General features: G+C 39.3%; 1 protein-coding gene across 1 annotated transcript in view; it reads left to right on the forward strand.

Annotated features, from left to right (window-relative positions):
* EVPL (envoplakin) overlaps positions 1-18,030 on the forward strand; it is a 231,892-nt gene that overhangs the window by 179,460 nt on the left and 34,402 nt on the right. The window contains exons 19-20 of the mRNA XM_044090500.1: positions 662-745; positions 14,217-14,327. Of these exons, the coding sequence (XP_043946435.1) occupies positions 662-745; positions 14,217-14,327 (195 nt within the window). The remainder of the gene's footprint in view (positions 1-661; positions 746-14,216; positions 14,328-18,030) is intronic.

Genomic DNA, 18,030 nt, shown 5'->3' on the forward strand with positions numbered 1-18,030 from the left:
TACAGCATGTAGTATCATGGGTCAGAGTGACAACTATGCCACACATTAACCTGCCCAACGATGAACAGCACAAGCTGACTGTCGATCCGCAAAAGCCGCAGAGGAGCATACTCCTCAGTACCAGCAAAGTTCTGAAGGGCTTGGCGCCAAAACCTGTCTTTTACTCAGCTCAGCTTGAGCTGACTAATGGTTTGGACATGTGGAAGGTGCCCTGAAGCTTTGAAGCTGGCTGGCTGATATATGCTACGCAGGATATAACCCATATAGCTTAGGTTACTACTGCAGTGATCGATACAAAGAACATCAGTAAATGCAGTTTATTTCATTTTGTTTGATCTAGAAAGTTAAAGTGCAACTGTTCTCCCAATTGCAAAGCAATATAAATAGCTGTCTGCTTTGAGATGTTGATTTTGCTAGTGTATTTTTGGAGAAGGTCATTTATGTTTGTTGATTAAGTACTAAAGAAAAGCAAGACCTATAATCTGTTTACTAATGCTGAAATTTATTGTCAGTGAGTTGATGCAAGATGGCTTATTGTTGAACTGCATAGTTGTGCCATATATCGTCAGCACAATGTTAAACTAAGTTTGATATTACTTCACAGTCAGACACATGACATTATATTGTTATTTTCTGTTGTCTATTTTACTTCCTCTTACAGAAAGTGGTAGATGAAATAAAACGGAAGGAGCATGACAAAGACTCACTTGTAGATTTATCACATGACCTTCAGACGACTCTGAATGTAAGTTTGCATCTGTTCTGTTTATATTTTTACTTGTGCATTAAGATCTGTTTTGCATAAACTGTTTCTGGACTTAATTGTTGATGTTTTCCCACAGTTCTGATATGGTACCTGTGTCATGTAAATCCTTTAATCATTATACCATGTGCAACTATAAATGCAGTGCATACTCCTAACAGTACATATTCCTACAACATACCTCCCTCTCATAGGTTCATAGGTTCATACTAGGCTATCTGCCCTAGGGCATTTATAAGCCTAGCCAGTGTGTGTGTGGCTTTCACCACCCCTTAGGATGAGAATACTATACCCATTAGTTTGCTGTGCCTCTGTCCAGCAGTGACACAGAGATGATTCCCGGGGTAAACCTACGATCTCCCATCCACTCGTCAATATTTCTCTTGAACAGAGTCAGTGAGGGGCTCTGCCTCACATGGACTGGGATTCTGTTCCATAGTGTAGGGAGTCTCTGGGTGATGAATCTGTCCCTCCAGCACGTCCTATTTATATCTATGTTGAGGTTTAAGTCTCTTGCTCTCGTGGCTCTGGTTGATTTGGATTTTTTGAGGTGGAGCATGTCCATTAATTCCGGGTTGGACATGGCCTTGTATGTCAGGCACAGATCACCTCTGAGCAGACGGTATGTGACTGAATAGAGCTGGAGATTCTTCAGTCGGGCAGCGTATGACATATGTTTGAGCCCCTTTATCCTTTTGGTGAGGAACTTTTGGGGTCTTTCCAACTGCTGCAGGTGTCGGGTAAGGTACATTCCGAATGGGGCGTTGTACTCAATCATTGGTCTGATAAGTGAAGAGTACAGGGGTACAATGACCTCTCCTGATCTGGATGTGAATCCCTTCATGATCAGGTGGGCAATGTAGAAGGTCTTCCTAACCACTTTGGCAATGTGAGTGTCAAAAGAGAGGTTACTGTCAACTTGGGTCCCCAGGTCCCTGATAACTTCTTCCGTGTTTAATGGATTACCACCTATGTGGTAATTAGGGGTTACCTTGTTTTTCCCAAAGGGTATGACTATACATTTTTTGGCATTTAGCTTAAGGCCATGGCTCTGGCACCAGTTATCCATTTCTATGAGACCTCTCTGGAGGATGTCTGTGTCTGTGTCTGATGGAGTGTCAATTATGGTGCCCAGTTTGCAGTCATCTGCAAATTTTGTCAGCCACAATCCCCCTATGTTTGCCTGCACTTCAGAAAAATAAATGCCGAACAAGAGGGGGCCCAGGACTGAGCCCTGTGGGACACCGCTCGTGACCGGCTTAGAGTCTGACATGGCACCAGCAACTCTAACCCTGTGGGTTCTGTCCTTGAGCCAGTTTGCAACCCATCTTGTGAAATATGGGTTTACATCTAAGCTGGTGAGCTTTTCTATGATGCCCGAGTGGGGTATTGTGTCGAATGCTTTTGCTAGGTCAAGGTAGGCTGTGTGAACTGCCTTACCCTCATCAATGGCCTTAGTGACTGTTTCGAAAGTCGACCAAGTTCAAGAGGCAGGATCTGCCCTTGACAAAGCCAAATTGGGTAGGATCCAGTGTCTGTAGGTCCCCAATGTCTTTATTTATGAGTTCCATTATGATCCTCTCCATAGCTTTGCAGACAAGGCTCGTCAAGCTTATAGGGCGGTAATTTCCAGGGTCCGTAGAAGCACCGCCTTTGTGGAGTGGGACCACAGTTGCCGTACGCCATTCTTTGGTACGTATCCTGTAGTAAGGCTAAGATTAAACAGCAGCCTTATGTGTGGGTTTAGTTCCTCATTGAGTTCGTGTAACACACAGCCGGGGACACCGTCCGGCCCATTGATGCTGTGTTTTTTGCTTTAGAGAGAGCAGCTCTCACCTGGGCATCTGAGATGTTTGGGAGGCTAGACTCTGGTGGGATAGATATTTCTCCTTTTGGGGGGAGGGAGGGGAGAAATTTGCACTGAACCTGTCTGCCAGTATGTTGGCAATGTCTGTGGGTTCAGTGATTTTTGTATCGTTTTGGACTAATTCTGAGCATATCTGGGAGTTTCCACCCAGGTTTCTAACATAGCTAAAGAAGGCCTTATGATTGTCTTTTGTGTCTTTAGCGATTTTTCTCTCAAAGTTGGCCTTGGATGATTTTATGAGTGATCGTAGTTTTTTGCTAGTATTGATCAGAGATGCCTTCCCTTTTAGGGATTTTGCTCTGTCATGTAGTAGCTTTCTCCTCTTGTTGTAGAGTTTGTTTATGGCTGGGGTCCACCAGACCGGGCGCCTGCCTTTGGTGGAAAGGGTCTTGATTTTATTAGGGATTGCTTGATCCATACATTCCTGGAGGTGCTCGTAGAAGGCATTTGTAAGGGTTTCAGCAGCGTGGGTTGTGGTTTCCACTGGCTCGGGGGGCCTTGAAGGATACCACTCCAGTCTTAAGAAGTGTGAAGTTTGCTTTTGAGAAGTTCTTCACTGTGGTCTTTTTTGCTCAGTTTTTGCTAGTCTCGCAGAAAAGGGAAAAATAGTACCTTGAGTTCTACTATTAGTCTAGAACTGTAATGGGGGTGCCCATCATGTCTGAAGCCAAGAAGAAATGTGAAAATGGGGATTTAATTTCCCTCTTTCTTATATGCAGTGACATCAGTGGTAGTATATTTAAAAGAAGAGTATGTTGGGGGGGCTCCACCTAGAGAATACGGGGGGAGTAGGGCAGCCTCACATTAAAAAAAAACTTGTTTAAAAATTCTTTAATTTCACTTGTGACAGAGGGCCCAATGAAATTTCTTGAGTTTGTAAACTCCTTCCTACTACAAGTACTGGACAACACCATTATTCTGAAGCTCCTAAACTTGTATAGTTGTTTTATCTGGACCTGCTTACTTCTTTGACAAAAAGTCAAATCATAGATGAATGTGCACATCAAGTTGAATGTACACAGAGATAACATCTGTAAATGTCAAGACACATTGCTCTGTACAGAAAAAATTAAGCTACACAAACTACTGCAGTAAGACACCTGAATATTAAGCCCATTCAGCAATCATTTTTGCTGTTTAACCTCAAATAGACCAGTTTGCTAAATGTATGTTTTTGCAAAAGGGCAGACCTCTTTACACTCCAAAATGCATGAGGCCAAGTAACTACTGGAAAATGATGAGTGGTTGATGTTTATTCAGTACTAACTATTCACCATTTCACTTAACAATAAATGTGTACTAAGTTTAAATAAAGTTAAAACACTCTCCCAGTTAGTGCAACCTCCAGTTGCTTACTGTCACAGACTTTAGTTTTATTTTGTATTTGTTTTCCTGCGTAGAGCACTGATCTCCATAGTCCTTTTTCAGACTCAGCCCTGGAGTGGTATCTGGTTAAGTGATTTGCTCAGAGTCACAAAGTTAGAAAATGAGGGTGGAGGGAATCGAACCTTGCCTCTCTGGACAACAGGAAACAGCTTCTTAATCCTCTAAGCCAACCATCAGACCTTCAAGTAGAACTTCTTATAAACCATGTAGGTCACTTGTAAGTAATCAATAAGAAACAAAATATGAGAGTTCCTTAATTTTTTTCTAGTAGTTCAAGTTTTCCAACCCTATGATTTTTCTAAAAAGGAATCATTGTACTTCTCTAGGTTATTTAAGATCACTTTAAAGAGACTACCTAATAAAAGCGCGAGAACAACAGTGTGAATCACAACACTTTAAAAAACTACCAGCAACTCAAACAGAAAAACAACAAATTGCAAAAACATGAAATTATGTTTCAAGTATTTTAAAGTGGGGCTTCCACCCTGTAGATATTGACATGGGAGGGCTGTGCCCCCAGCACTAATGCTACATATATATGTATAAACTCTAAGATTACAGTAACTTTTTTTGGAGGAGTACTCAGAGGTATTAGAGCATTAAACTTCAGTAGCTTGTATTGGGGGAATACTCAAAGATACCACAGCATTATACTTCTGCACCTTGTTATGGGGGAGTACTCAGAGGTACCACAGCAGTAGACTTCTGTAGCTTCTTTTTGAGGGAGTACTCAAAGGTACCACAGCATTAGACTTCTGTAGCTTGTACTGGGGGAGTACTCAGAGGTACTACAGCATTAGACTTAGTATGTACTCCCTCATTTGCACTAGCAGTATGACAGTTCTTAGAGGTGTACTATCAAAATTTCAGATTGCATTCTGTCAAACTGGGATAGTCAAAAGGCTATTTTCCAGTTGACGGAAGGCTGAACTGAAAATGTTCAACTCCACAACAGTGAATGCTAGTGTGCATTCTCTGTTGTGAGGTTGAGATTCTGCTTGGAGATTGCAGTACAGTGGGGATCAGGAAATGTACCCATTTCCACACTCTAGTGCAGTCTCAGTGTTTGAATATATAACTAGCAGGGGGGGCACAATACCCCACATGATGGGGGGGTGCAGGGGGACTTGTTCCCCTGCAATAAATTAGCTGGAAATGGCTTGTAGGCAGGGTATGCTGGGTAAAGTCGAGTACGTCGAATGATGATGTGTTGACATTACTGGTTTCATTCCTTTGCCTGAACGATGTTTTTATTTTCGTTGTTAAGTTTCGAAGATGTGATCACTCAATGGAATGCGTTTCACACATATGATAGTAAACCATTCTTAGAAATATTGTCTTTGGATTTTTGAGAGGTCTTGTTCAAAGGCTATAAAATACAACCCACTATTCTATAATGGGTCAGATCAATAGAGTATAAAGCTGTTATTTGATGGACCATAGGTGTACCTAATGTTTTGAACATTTCTTTTACAGCTTATAATTGGTGTAATGTGATACTTATGTAACTGTTTTTGCTTTTGGTACAGCACTTTATGAAATATTTTTGTACATAACACATTCTTTGTAATTGTCCTAGCCTTACTGGCCTGGATCATGGCTGAAAATGGTATCATGACAAGTTCACTTACCTAACTAACAAACCTTAAGTAAGTAGGTAAATAAATACAGAGATCTTCCTGAGTGAAGAAAAATGTTTTTCTTTCTTTGGTGAAGAAATTCCAGTCAAAGGGTCAACGTTTAAACTGTTATCTACCACTGTCTGTAGATCTTCCATGATAGTGTCTTTCTTTATGTTTTGACCACTTTTTGTAACCATAATTTATGTCACTTTTGTCATTTTTCATGACACTACCTATACTGAATTAAAGACAGGGTCATTACTATTGAATTATGGTTGTATTTTATGCAGACAATCGTGGAGAATATAATCATCTTTAATTGAAAACCACTAATAAATAACAAACAACTCCAACAGACAAACTGAAGAAATAACTGGCAGTACGGAGGTCCTCACAAAAAACTCGGAACGCCCAAGTTTCACCACAAATAAAACCTTGTATTTTTTATAGAAAGTATAAAAAATAAAACACATAAGTGCTTTCGTTTAACTAGTGCAAAATTCATCAGACAATAATGTGGTGCTAAACAAGCACTTAAATAATGCACAACTCTTTTTTGATTGGATAAACACACAAAGAAAATTAACCCCTCAGTCTCCATGAACACTGAATATATAGAACATATCAAATGTATGTTGTAAAATAGCACTAGCACTTGTAAGTAAAACATCAACATTAAACATTCATTATTATTACTATATACGACTAAAAAAATTAAAAAAAAACATATGTTCTATATTTTATTTCATACTTTTTCCACTATTTTATTTCTTTCAAGAGCTTGCAATTTTATAGTAGGGGTGATTGAAGTTCTTTCATTAATGCCTGGCCACCTATCAGCATGTATGGAAATCTGCCATTTCAGTTCCTTTAGCTCTAAATATGCCCCCCATGGTCTTTTATCATTTATGTCTACATGAGCTATAGCCATAAACTTAAAATTATGCTCAACATTGTCATGAATATGTCTGGCCAAGGCATTATTCAAGTTGTTCTTTTTAATAGCATATTCATGTTCGCAAATTCTGTGGCTAAATTTCCTTTTGGTTTTACCTATGTAAAACACAGGACATAGGTCACACATAGCCACATATATTACTGCCTTTGAAGAATAATCATACCTCCCCCTTAATAGAATATTCAAAATTGTTTACATTGAATGTGTCCTGTTTTAATTTTATGACACCAGTTGGATGTTCCACATTTGTGAGTGCCCAGACGGCCATGCACACTAGAAGTATGCCTGCTCCTAAGAAGGTCCTTTAAATTCTTACATTTCCTATATGTTATTGTAGGTTTATCACCAAAATGGGTTCTAATGTCAATGTCCTCCATAAGGATGTCCCAATTTTTCTGAAAAATCCACTTCAAGCTGCGGGAATCAGAACCAAAAGTAATAGTCAAAGATTTCAAAAAAATAGCACTATCTTTCCTGTGGATGTTTTAATCATACTGAATATCCAGTATCATGCCTGATGCTAAAACATCAGGATTCAGAATGTCACTATCTAAATTAACTTTGTTAATGATAGGTCTGAAATGACCCATTTCTCTCTTTTCTGTGACTTTTTTTATTAGTTCATTAAGTAAATCCATTGGGTATGCTCTTTTTAAAAACATAGTTTTTAAGTTGGTACACTCTACCTTAAAATCCTCATCTCTGGACACCATACAAGCAGCTCTTACTAGCTGTCCTTTGACTACTGATCTTTTTTTTGATGCTGAGGGTGCGAGCTGCTGTAGTGCAGAAAAGAGTTTGAATAGGGTTTTTTTCCCTATAAATAGTAGTAGCATACCTCCCATTTATCTGATCCTTAAAAAGATGGACATCTAAATAGTCCATACAGTTTAAGTTAATAGCCCAAGTAAAGTGTAAAAACTTAGTCATGGTGTTAATATATTCTAAACATTGCTCTAATATTATTGGAGGACCTTTCCATATCAGAGTAATATCATCTTGGAACCTTTAATACATTTTTATATGGGAATAGTAAGCCGACTGAAATCCAAATTGCCTCTCCCAGTATGCCATGACTGTGTTAACAAATGCTCCTCCACAAGCTGACCCCATGGCAACACCACTCGTTTTCAAGTAATATTTGTTATTAAAAGAAAAAAAAATATTGGTTAAAACCATTTCCAACAATTCCAGGATGAGACTAATCTTATCATGGTCAATTTTGTGTTCCAATAACATCTCATTGACCCACTCTAAGCCAGTAGTCTGTGGAATAACGGTGTACAACTCTCTAACATCTACAGTGACTAATAGGTCATTAACATCATATTGTATATTATTAATATGTTCTAAAAAAGTCCAGGAGTCTTTACATATCTGAATTTCCTTTTTCAATACATTTTTCAACTCATAATCTAAATACTGGGCACAAGCAGCTGTTATGGAATCCCTTCCATCCACTAAGGGTCTCGTGGGAGGATCAGGAAGATCATTGCGGATTTTGGGGGTGCCAAAAAATACTGGAATTCTGGGAGTGATGATGTCCAAATAGTTATACAAAGTGATGTCAAGGTTCCTTTCCAAGAATATGTCAGTCAATTGACCATACATTTTCTTGTATGCCCCATTCAGTTCATTGAGAGAAACCTCTTTGTAATTTTCAGTATCAAGAATACTTTGCATCTTATCTGTATACATAGACATATCCATGATAACCACCCCAGCCCCCTTTGTCTGGTTTCATGACCCTTACATCATGCTTCTGTAATGATGTTAAACTATTCCGTTCTTCTAAATTAAGGTTTGTTGAACCTTGAACCACCTTGTTTCTATGCTTGTGCAAATTATAAAGATCTAATCCACATAGTTTCTCATGCATTGCAAGCTTAGGCTGCAAGGGGGGGTTATAGATGGAACTAATCCGAAAAACATTATGGTTGTCATGCTGTGCATTATTCTCATATAGTAATGTTAAATTCAACTTTCTGAAATACATTTTTAGATCTATAATAGTATCAGTAACGTTAAACCTTCTTTCCGGAACAAATGTCATTCCTTTTGAAAGTAAGAAAGCCATTGTTTCATCAATGCATAATCCTGAATAGTTGTAATCCACAAAATCTTTTTGTTGATTCAACATGACTGTACATGTATGGTTATTAATACTATTTTCCAAAACAGAACTAGTTTCAGACTGCTCCTGGTTAATAAAATTATACACAGTATCAATGCAAAAAATGTCATCTTGAAACACGCTCATGTTCTTCAATTTCTGTTCTTGGGTTGGGCCCCTTGAAACCCCATGGCTTGAAACCCTGCCTGAGGTTGTTGTCTGTTGTTATAGTTATCCTTGTTCCTAATTCTTTCACTCCTCCTTAATTCAGGATATTCCTTATCGTAGTTGAGAGCTGAATTGTCAGTTCTTTCAGCTATAGCTTCCTCAACTTCAAAATTACTTACAGGGTTGAGTGAAGAACTTTTATTATTATCAATAGTAAGGTTTCTGAAATTTTTATATGTGCCTGGAGGCTTCGGATAAGCCGAGCCATTTACATAGTCATTCAGATCCCTATTAATCTTATTTAACTTGCCAGCTTTTAACTTACTAATATGTTGATCAATACTATTGTATATCCTGAGATGTTCGTATTTCATTAAATTATACTCTCTGTCATCTCAGATAGCTTTATCTAATACAGTAAGTTCTTTGAATAAAACATCAATGTCACTAGTATTATGTTTAACTAATAATGACTAATAACTCCAATAACTCAAGTCCACACTTATCGAACAGCTGTAATAATTTGAGGTGAAGAGTGGAGTTATAAGTAAGTCCAGTAGGAAAATGCCAAACCCTCATCCCCTTAGGAATGATTTTTAACCTTATGTACTCTCTGAGGTAGGCGTTTTCTATTTGCAGTTTCTTGCAAAACAAAAGCTTGGCATCAAATTCGTTGAGCATACCCTCAATGGTGGTAGCGTTGTGTCTGGTTTCAGCATTGAAGGTAAGTCCAGCTCCCAGCCAGTCTTTTAGCTATGGAATATCTTTTCTGATCCCATGAATATGTCCGTTAGCACTAGCCGCATTGTGTAAGCTCATGCCTTCGAACTCGCTCACTTCCGGGTTGTGCAGCTGAACATCATCTCCTTGCTGGGTTGCTAAGTCCATACATTGACGAAAAGCAAGGCACTGAGGGGTGAGATTAAAATCCATGGACAGTTCATTGACTACCTTATGCGTGTTAGAAGCCTCATTGTTGTTAATATTACTAGTAATGCCCATGTGTTGGTACAAATTATCAATTCTTTGCGTTAACTGCATGACAAGCACAGTTAAATAATCAATGCTCATGTCTCTTTCATCCTGGGCATTAGCAATAGTTGGTTGAGAGGAATCCAAATCACTGCCAGTGGCAATACTGGAAACCACTAATAAAAGACAAACAACTCCAACAGACAAACTGAAGAAATAACTGGCAGTACAGTGGTCCACACAAAAAATGCGGAACGCCAAAGTTTCACCACAAATAAAACCTTATATTTATTATAAGAAATATAAAAAATAAAACACGTAAGCTGATGAAGTCTTTCGACGAAAGCGGAGAATTAAATTTTACCCTGATGAAGTCTTTCGACGAAAGCGGAGAATTAAATTTTACTACGCTATTTGCTTCACTGTTTTCTTGATTTATCTCAAAGTTTGCCTCTCATTGCTGCATTCATCGTGGTGCCTTTTGTTTTCTACGTAAGCGCTTTCGTTTAACTAGTGTAAACTTCATCAGACAATAATGTGGTGCTAAACAAGCACTTAAATAATGCACAACTCTTTTTGATTGGATAAACACACAAAGAAAATTAACCCCTCAGTCTCCATGAACACTGAATGTATAGAACATATAAAATGTATGTTGTAAAATGACACTAGCATGTCTAAGTAAAACATCAACATTAAACATTCATTATTATTACTATATACGACTAAAAAATGTCAAAAAACCACAGGTTCTATATTTTATAAGAGATATAAAGAATTTTATAAAGAAATAAAATAGTGGAAGAAGTATGACATAAAATATAGAACCTATGTTTTTTTTTTATATTTTTTTAGTCGTGTATGTATAATCATTTAATTGTTTAATTGAAAACACATAACATTCAGAATTTTCCCTTTCAGTTTTTTTTTTTATTTAATTAAACAATTCCTTATAATTGCTTTCACCCTTTGAGACCAAGCTGAGTTGATATTTAGAGCTAGAAGTTTTTATAAGAAAAGTAATTAGTTTCTGTACTTTATTTGATCTGGATTTGTTTTTCTGACTAGGATAATCTTTAAACATTGACTAGAACCGCTTTTCTGTAACTGTATTTTAACAATTTTGTGATTCCAGTAAAGGGCACTTTTTTGCCTAATTTACCTGTGTCATTGCATCTTACCAGTGTGTATTCATTTATGCAGAAGTAACTAATAATTTTGTATTTCCACTAAAGGGTCATTTTTGTTAAATTTGCCTGGATTACTGTGTATTACCTGTATGTGTTCATTACAGGCAGTCCCCGAGTTAAGAACGAGATCCGTTTTTTAATCTGTCCTTAAGTCAGATTTGTATGCAAGTCGAAACAAGTACATATCGGTCTTATTAAATGTCACCTAGTCAAATGTTTGCCTCAGTCTAGTAATTATTTTACTTTTCTTTGCATATAAAACACTTTAGAAACCCTTCCAAATAAAAAAAAAATCTTAAACGTAACACTGTGTACTAAAGTAATAACAATAATAACAATAATGTAAGTACAGTGTAATAACAGTACAGTAACTATGTTCATACACTACAGTACAGTAGAACGTTCCATACAAAAAAATCTTAAACTTACCTCTTTTTAAGCTTTACTTCATATTTCTGTACTACAGGCATCACCCACGAATGTTTTCCATTCTTTCCTGAACTTTCAGACCTCTGCCAGACCTCCTACTGTCACCTAGACCCTAGTGAGCTGCAATGTCATTTGCCCATTTTACTGTACAGTACAGCATCTGTATTGTACAAGACAGCAGTCTACTCTTGACCAATCAGATCACCAACATAGTGATCTCTTAACCAATTGGATCTCTTCTTCTCCTTGAAGGTGGAAGTAACTGCTCTAACAAGACGTACGAGCAGCTTCACAAACAGGGAAAAGGAAAGTACAACATAATTCTTCATTTTCAAGGTAATATTTGGGCAACTTTAAGAATTTTTATTTATTTTCAAGTTATTTCTGACATTGTGGCAGCCATTGCTTATCTATGGGTTGTCCTTACGTCAGATGTCTGTAACCTGGGGACTGCTTGTAATGTAGAAGTTATTAATGTCACAGAACTCACTGACAGCATCCTGAGCAGGTCACTGTTGATAGTAACCCACCCTGTCTATTTTCATAAGCATGACATTAAGTAAAATCTACAGAGAATGCTTTATTTATGATTCAGTTTCTGTTTGCTTTTTGGTTAAAGACAATAGTATCAAAATAGGTGTAATTAAACAGGGTATAACCATGTTTGGTTGTAGAAAAAAAAAACTAGCTTTGTCAGTATTTCTGAGATATCCCTAGCTGGATTTCATACTGTTTCTAATGTCTTGATTAGCATAATCAATTAAGAACCTGAAACTTCAAATCAGATGAACATCATTCTGTTTCCTGCTGCAGCTTCTGTCTCATTCGGTTCAGAGCAACTCACTCCAGATGTAATCAATACTCAGAGATCATTTCTGTGCTCTGTTGCCATCAGTACAACTTCCCTGTCTGGTACTTCAGTCCAGAGCTGACATAACCCAACTGCTTTACTTTACACTTTCTTTGCAGTTCACCTGAACTGTCATATTTATGTCTACTTTATTAGCCTTCCCAAATCCTTGCTTAGACTCCCCTCCTTCCACTGCTGCATCAGTCTTTCTGCCATCAATAAAGTGGGTGGTTATGTTCTTTTTTTCTCTCATATATGCCTGAAACAACCATACTGATGAGTGCAGGAGCCAGGACTGACCCTTGTTGTACTCTTATTCCGATACTGTTCCTCATATCGTAACCTTCTCTGCACTGTACTTCAGTCATACAGCAGCCCAGTTCCTCAGCCATTGTCCTAAACCCAGGTTCCTTCCTATTCAATTTTCCTAGCAGTCTTCTGTGTCGGACCAAGTCAAAGACCTTGTTGAAGTCCAGATGAATTATATTATGTCTTATGTTACTTCCCTGTCAAGTTCTCCTGTAACCCAGTCATACAACTAGATCAATTTTGTCTGACAGCTCCTGGCCACAAACCCATGCTGATTGGTGTCTGAGAGAGTCTAGGAATTCAATTAGCCTTTCCCCTCAGAACTCTCCCTCTGTCTTTGGCTGAAACTGCTTTTAGGATAACAGTAAGTGCAGTTCCCAAGAGCTTTCCTGTTCTACACTTGACAAGTTTATAACACTTACTGTCTTCAGGTCCTGAAGTACTTCTGCAATGGCCAAAGATCTACAGAAACTCTCTTAGGCAACAGCTCATCTGGTCCCTTGGTTCTGTCCTGCATTAGGGCAGCAATTTCTCTCTCTTTACCCCCTTGCTCTCCATCCTAGTGCCCACTCACTGGAATTCCATTCTGCCCTACCCCTCTCCATCATGGCTCATCACATGGCCTTGAGCAAGGAAGTTGATCTGCCAGCATTTCCTTCCCTGAACTCAACAGGCATGGAATAACATTTCTATATTGTATTTAAGTCCAACTGAAGTAATATAACAATGATTAAAACAAAAGTATATATATTATATATGTCTTGTATTCCATGGTAATAGGAATCAGCTTTGATCCTTGTAGTTCCAGCAAGTAAACAAAGAAAACCAGAACATATGTGTATAGTTGGAGAAGATTGCAATGTCACTACCCATGTGACACTGAAGACAGGACATCAGACTGCAAAACAGCAAAACATCTGGGCCATGCATAACCCTGAATCCGATACCTGGAAAAAAATTGTAATACCTGTTTATATTTGACATGTGTCTGTTGGAATTAGGTTGATTAGCCAGCAGCCACTCAATCAATACTGGCTGATGCAATAAAACTGAAGATGTTTTCTGTAGAGGACAAAAGCTCCCATGGTCTACACCATGAATAAGAATGTGCCTCCTGTACCCCCTTGTTAACATAATCTACTTCACAATCCACTTAAAGGAAACTAGGAAAAATACTCTCAAGTGGATACTCATCAGCCATATTGTTTTTTTTTTCTTTTGTTTTGTTTTTATTTTGTTTTTGTTTTGGGTTTTTTGCCACAAATCTAGTCTACTTTCATTAGAATGGTCATCAGCTGTTTAAGTTAACTGTTTTTTATGAGGTGTATGTGTGTTTGTGTCTATGCGTCTGTGCACACCTGCCCATGTGTGTGTGTGTGTGTGTGAGAGTGTGTCTTTGTATGTATTTCTGTGTCTGTGTGCATGCCCATCCATGTGCATGGATGCAAAGTGTGACATGAAGTAATGAAAGAGATTTTCCCAATGTTATTGCCGTGAAAATTGCTTTTGTTTGTTTGTACATTGTTTCCTGCAATAATTTATTTATTTTTTTAAATACAGTTATTATGTATTTTTTCTCTATCCTAAAGGACTATGACCTGTGCACTGATAAGTACAGAACATCTTTGGATCCCTCCTTGAGTGCATCTTCAGCAAAGAAGTCACGTACCTCATCACTTCAGGACAACATCATAAACCAGGTAATGGCTATGAATCCCATACACACACACACACACACACACACACACACACACACACACACACACACACACACACACACATGCATGCACACACACACATTTTCTTTTATTGCTATCTCCTTGGCAGTGAACTAAGTAGTGCATTTGAGTGTTTTGTGACATACAGCTTAGCTGTGATATCCCCATGAAAAATGAAAGTACTGCAGGCAAATAACTGAATGCAAGAAGCAAGACACTAGAGCTAATTAATTTAACATAAATGGTAATTGAAAAGAAAAGCAGGAGTACAAACACTGATGCAAGAAGAATTGTGCAAAAGTAGCCAAGAAGCTGCAGGATGTAATTCAAATAAGACAGATCTTCTTCTTTCGGCTGCTCCCGTTAGGGGGTCACCACAGCGGATCATCTGTTTCCATTTCTTCCTGTCCTCTGCATCTTGCTCTGTCACACCAACCACCTGCAAGTCCTCTCTCACCACATCCATAAACCTTATCTTAGGCCTTCCACTTTTCCTGTTACCTGCCAGCTTCATCCTTAGCATCTTTTTCCCAATATACTCTGCATCCCTCCTCAGCACATGTCCAAACCAATGTAATCTTGCCTCTCTGGTTTTGTCTCCAAACCTTCCAACCTGGGCTGACCCTCTAATATACTTATTCCTAATCCTGTCCACCCTCGTCACACCCAGTGCAAATCTTAACATCTTTAACTCTGCCACGTCCAGCTCTGACTCCTGCCTTTTTGTCAATGCCACTGTCTCCAACCCATATAACATAGCTGGTCTCACTACCCTCTTGTAGACCTTCCCTTTCACTCTTACTGGTACTCATCTGTCACAAATCACTCCTAACACTCTTCTCCACCCACTCCATCCTGCCTGTACTCTCTTCTTCACCTCTCTTCCACACTCACCATTACTCTGAATTGTTGATCCCAAGTATTTAAACTCATCCACCTTCACCACCTCTACTCCCTGCATCCTAACCATTCCTCTATCCTCCCTCTCATTCACACACACATATATTCTGTCTTAGTCCTGCTGACCTTCATTCCTCTTCTCTCTAGAGCATATCTCCACCTCTCCAGGGTCTCCTCCACCTCTTCCCTACTCTCACTACAGATCACAATGTCATCTGCAAACATCATAGTCCACGGGGATTCCTGTCTGATCTAGTCTGTCAACCTGTACACTACCATTGCAAATAAGAAAGGGCTCAGAGCTGATCCTTGATGTAATCCCACCTCCACCTTAAACGCATCCATCACTCCCACCGCAGACCTCACCGCTGTCACACTACCCTCATGCATATCCTGTACCACTCTTACATACATCTCTGACACTCCAGACTTCCTCATACAATACCACAATGCCTCTCTAGATACCCTGTCATATGCTTTCCCTAAGTCCACAAAGACACAATGCAACTCCTTCTGACCTTCTCTGTACTTCTCCATCAACACTCTCAAAGCAAACATCACATCTGTAGTGCTCTTTCCTGGCATGAAACCATACTGCTGATCACTAATCATCACCTCCCTGCTTAACCTAGCTTCCATTACTCTTTCCCATAACTTCATGCTGTGACTGATCAATTTAATCCCTCTGTAGTTACTACAGCTATGCACATCATCCTTATTCTTAAAAATCGGTACCAAAAACTTTTTCTCCATTCCTCAGGCATCCTCTCACTTTCCAAGATTTCATTAAACAATCTAGTTAAAAACTCCACTGCCATTTCACCTAAATACCTCCATGCCTCCACAGGTATGTCATCTGGACCAACAACCTTTCCATTCCTCATCCTCTTCATATCTATCCTTACTTCCTCCTTGCTAATCCACTGCACTTCCCGATTCACTATTCGCACATCATCCAACCTTCTCTCCCTCTCATTCTCTTCATTCATCAGCCCCTCAAAGTACTCTTTCCATCTGCTCAACACACTCTCTTTGCTTGTGAGTACGTTTCCCTCATTATCCTTTATCACCCTTACCTGCTGCACATCTTTACTAGCTCGGTCCCTCTGTCTAGCCAATCGGTACAGGTCCTTTTCTCCCTCCTTAGTGTCCAACCTTTCATACAACTCTCCATACACCTTATCCTTAGCCTTCACCACCTCTCTCTTTGCCATGCACCACATCTTCTTATACTCCTGTCTACTTTCTTCATCTCTCTGACAATCCCACTTCTTCTTCACCAACCTCTTTCTCTGTATACTCTCCTGTACTTTTCCATTCACCACTTAGTCTCCTTGTCTTCCTTCCTCTTTCCAGATGTCACACCAAGCACCTCTTTAGCCATCTACCTTACTAGCTCTGCTGTAGTTACCCAGCTATTTGGAAACTCTTCACTGCCACCCAGTGCCTGTCTTAACTCTTCCCTGAACTCCACCTCACAATTACCCTTTTTCAATTTCCATCATTTGATCCTTGATGCTGCCCTCAATCTCCTCCTCCTCCTCTTCTTGATTGCCAACGTCATCCTACAAACCACCATCCTATGCTGCCTAACTACACTTTCCCCTGCCACTACTTTACAGTCTCCAATCTCCTAAAGACTGGCCCTTCTACATAAGATATAATCCACCTGTGTGCATCTTCCTCCACTCTTGTATGTTACCCTATGCTCCTCCCTCTTGGTAAAATACGTATTCACCACAGCCATGTTCATCCTTTTCGCAAAATCCACTACCATCTGACCTTCTGCATTCCTTTGCTTAACACCATACCTACCCATCACTTCCTCATCCCCTCTGTTCCCTTCAACAACATGCCCATTGAAATCTTTTCCAATCACCACTCTCTCACCCTTGGGTACAGTCATCACCACTTCATCCAACTCACTCCAAAATTTTTCTTTCGCATCCATCACACACCCAAGTTGTGGAGCATATGCACTAACAACATTTATCATTACACCATCAATTTCCAGCTTCATAAACATCACTTTATCTGACACTGTTTTCACCTCCAAAACACTCTTACCATACTATTCCTTCAGGATAACCCCTACGCCATTTCTCCTCCCATCCACACCATGATAAAACAATTTGAACCCACCTCCAATACATCTAGCCTTGCTCCCCTTCCATCTGGTCTCTTGCACACACAATATACCAACCTTCCTTCTGTCCATCATATCAGCTAGCTCTCTCCCTATACCAGTCATACTGCCAACATTCAAAGTTCTGACCCTCACTATCACAGTCCTAGCCTTTACCTGCCTTTGGACATGCCTTCCCCTCTTCTCCTCCTTTGGCCAACAGTAGCCCAATTTCGGCCAGCACCCTGTTGACCAACAGTACTGGTGGCGGTCGTTGTTAACCCGAGCCTCGACCGATCCGGTATGTATATCTGTACTGTTGTCCCCATGTATGATTTGGCAAAATTTTACGCCGGGTGCCCTTCCTGATGCAACTCTCCCCATTTATCCGGGCTTGGGACCGGCACAAAGAAATGCACTGGCTTGTGCATCCCCAGTAAGTCAGATAAGAAATGTAATATAAAGAAAAACACAAATGTGGCAAAGTAGTTGTGTAAATAGAAGCATAGAGATTAATTTAATGACTGATTAATGGATTGATCTTTTGATTACTGAGTTGTCCATCTAGGCTGTGACCCATTGTTAGTGAAGCCTTGGTAATAAAGTCTTCATTTATATTGGATATATAATACAGTAGTTCTAGTTAGGGTGTAAAAATAA

Source organism: Protopterus annectens, chromosome 12.part0, assembly GCF_019279795.1.
Source record: "Protopterus annectens isolate FY-2018-M chromosome 12.part0, PAN1.0, whole genome shotgun sequence".
Taxonomy (NCBI): domain Eukaryota; kingdom Metazoa; phylum Chordata; order Ceratodontiformes; family Protopteridae; genus Protopterus; species Protopterus annectens.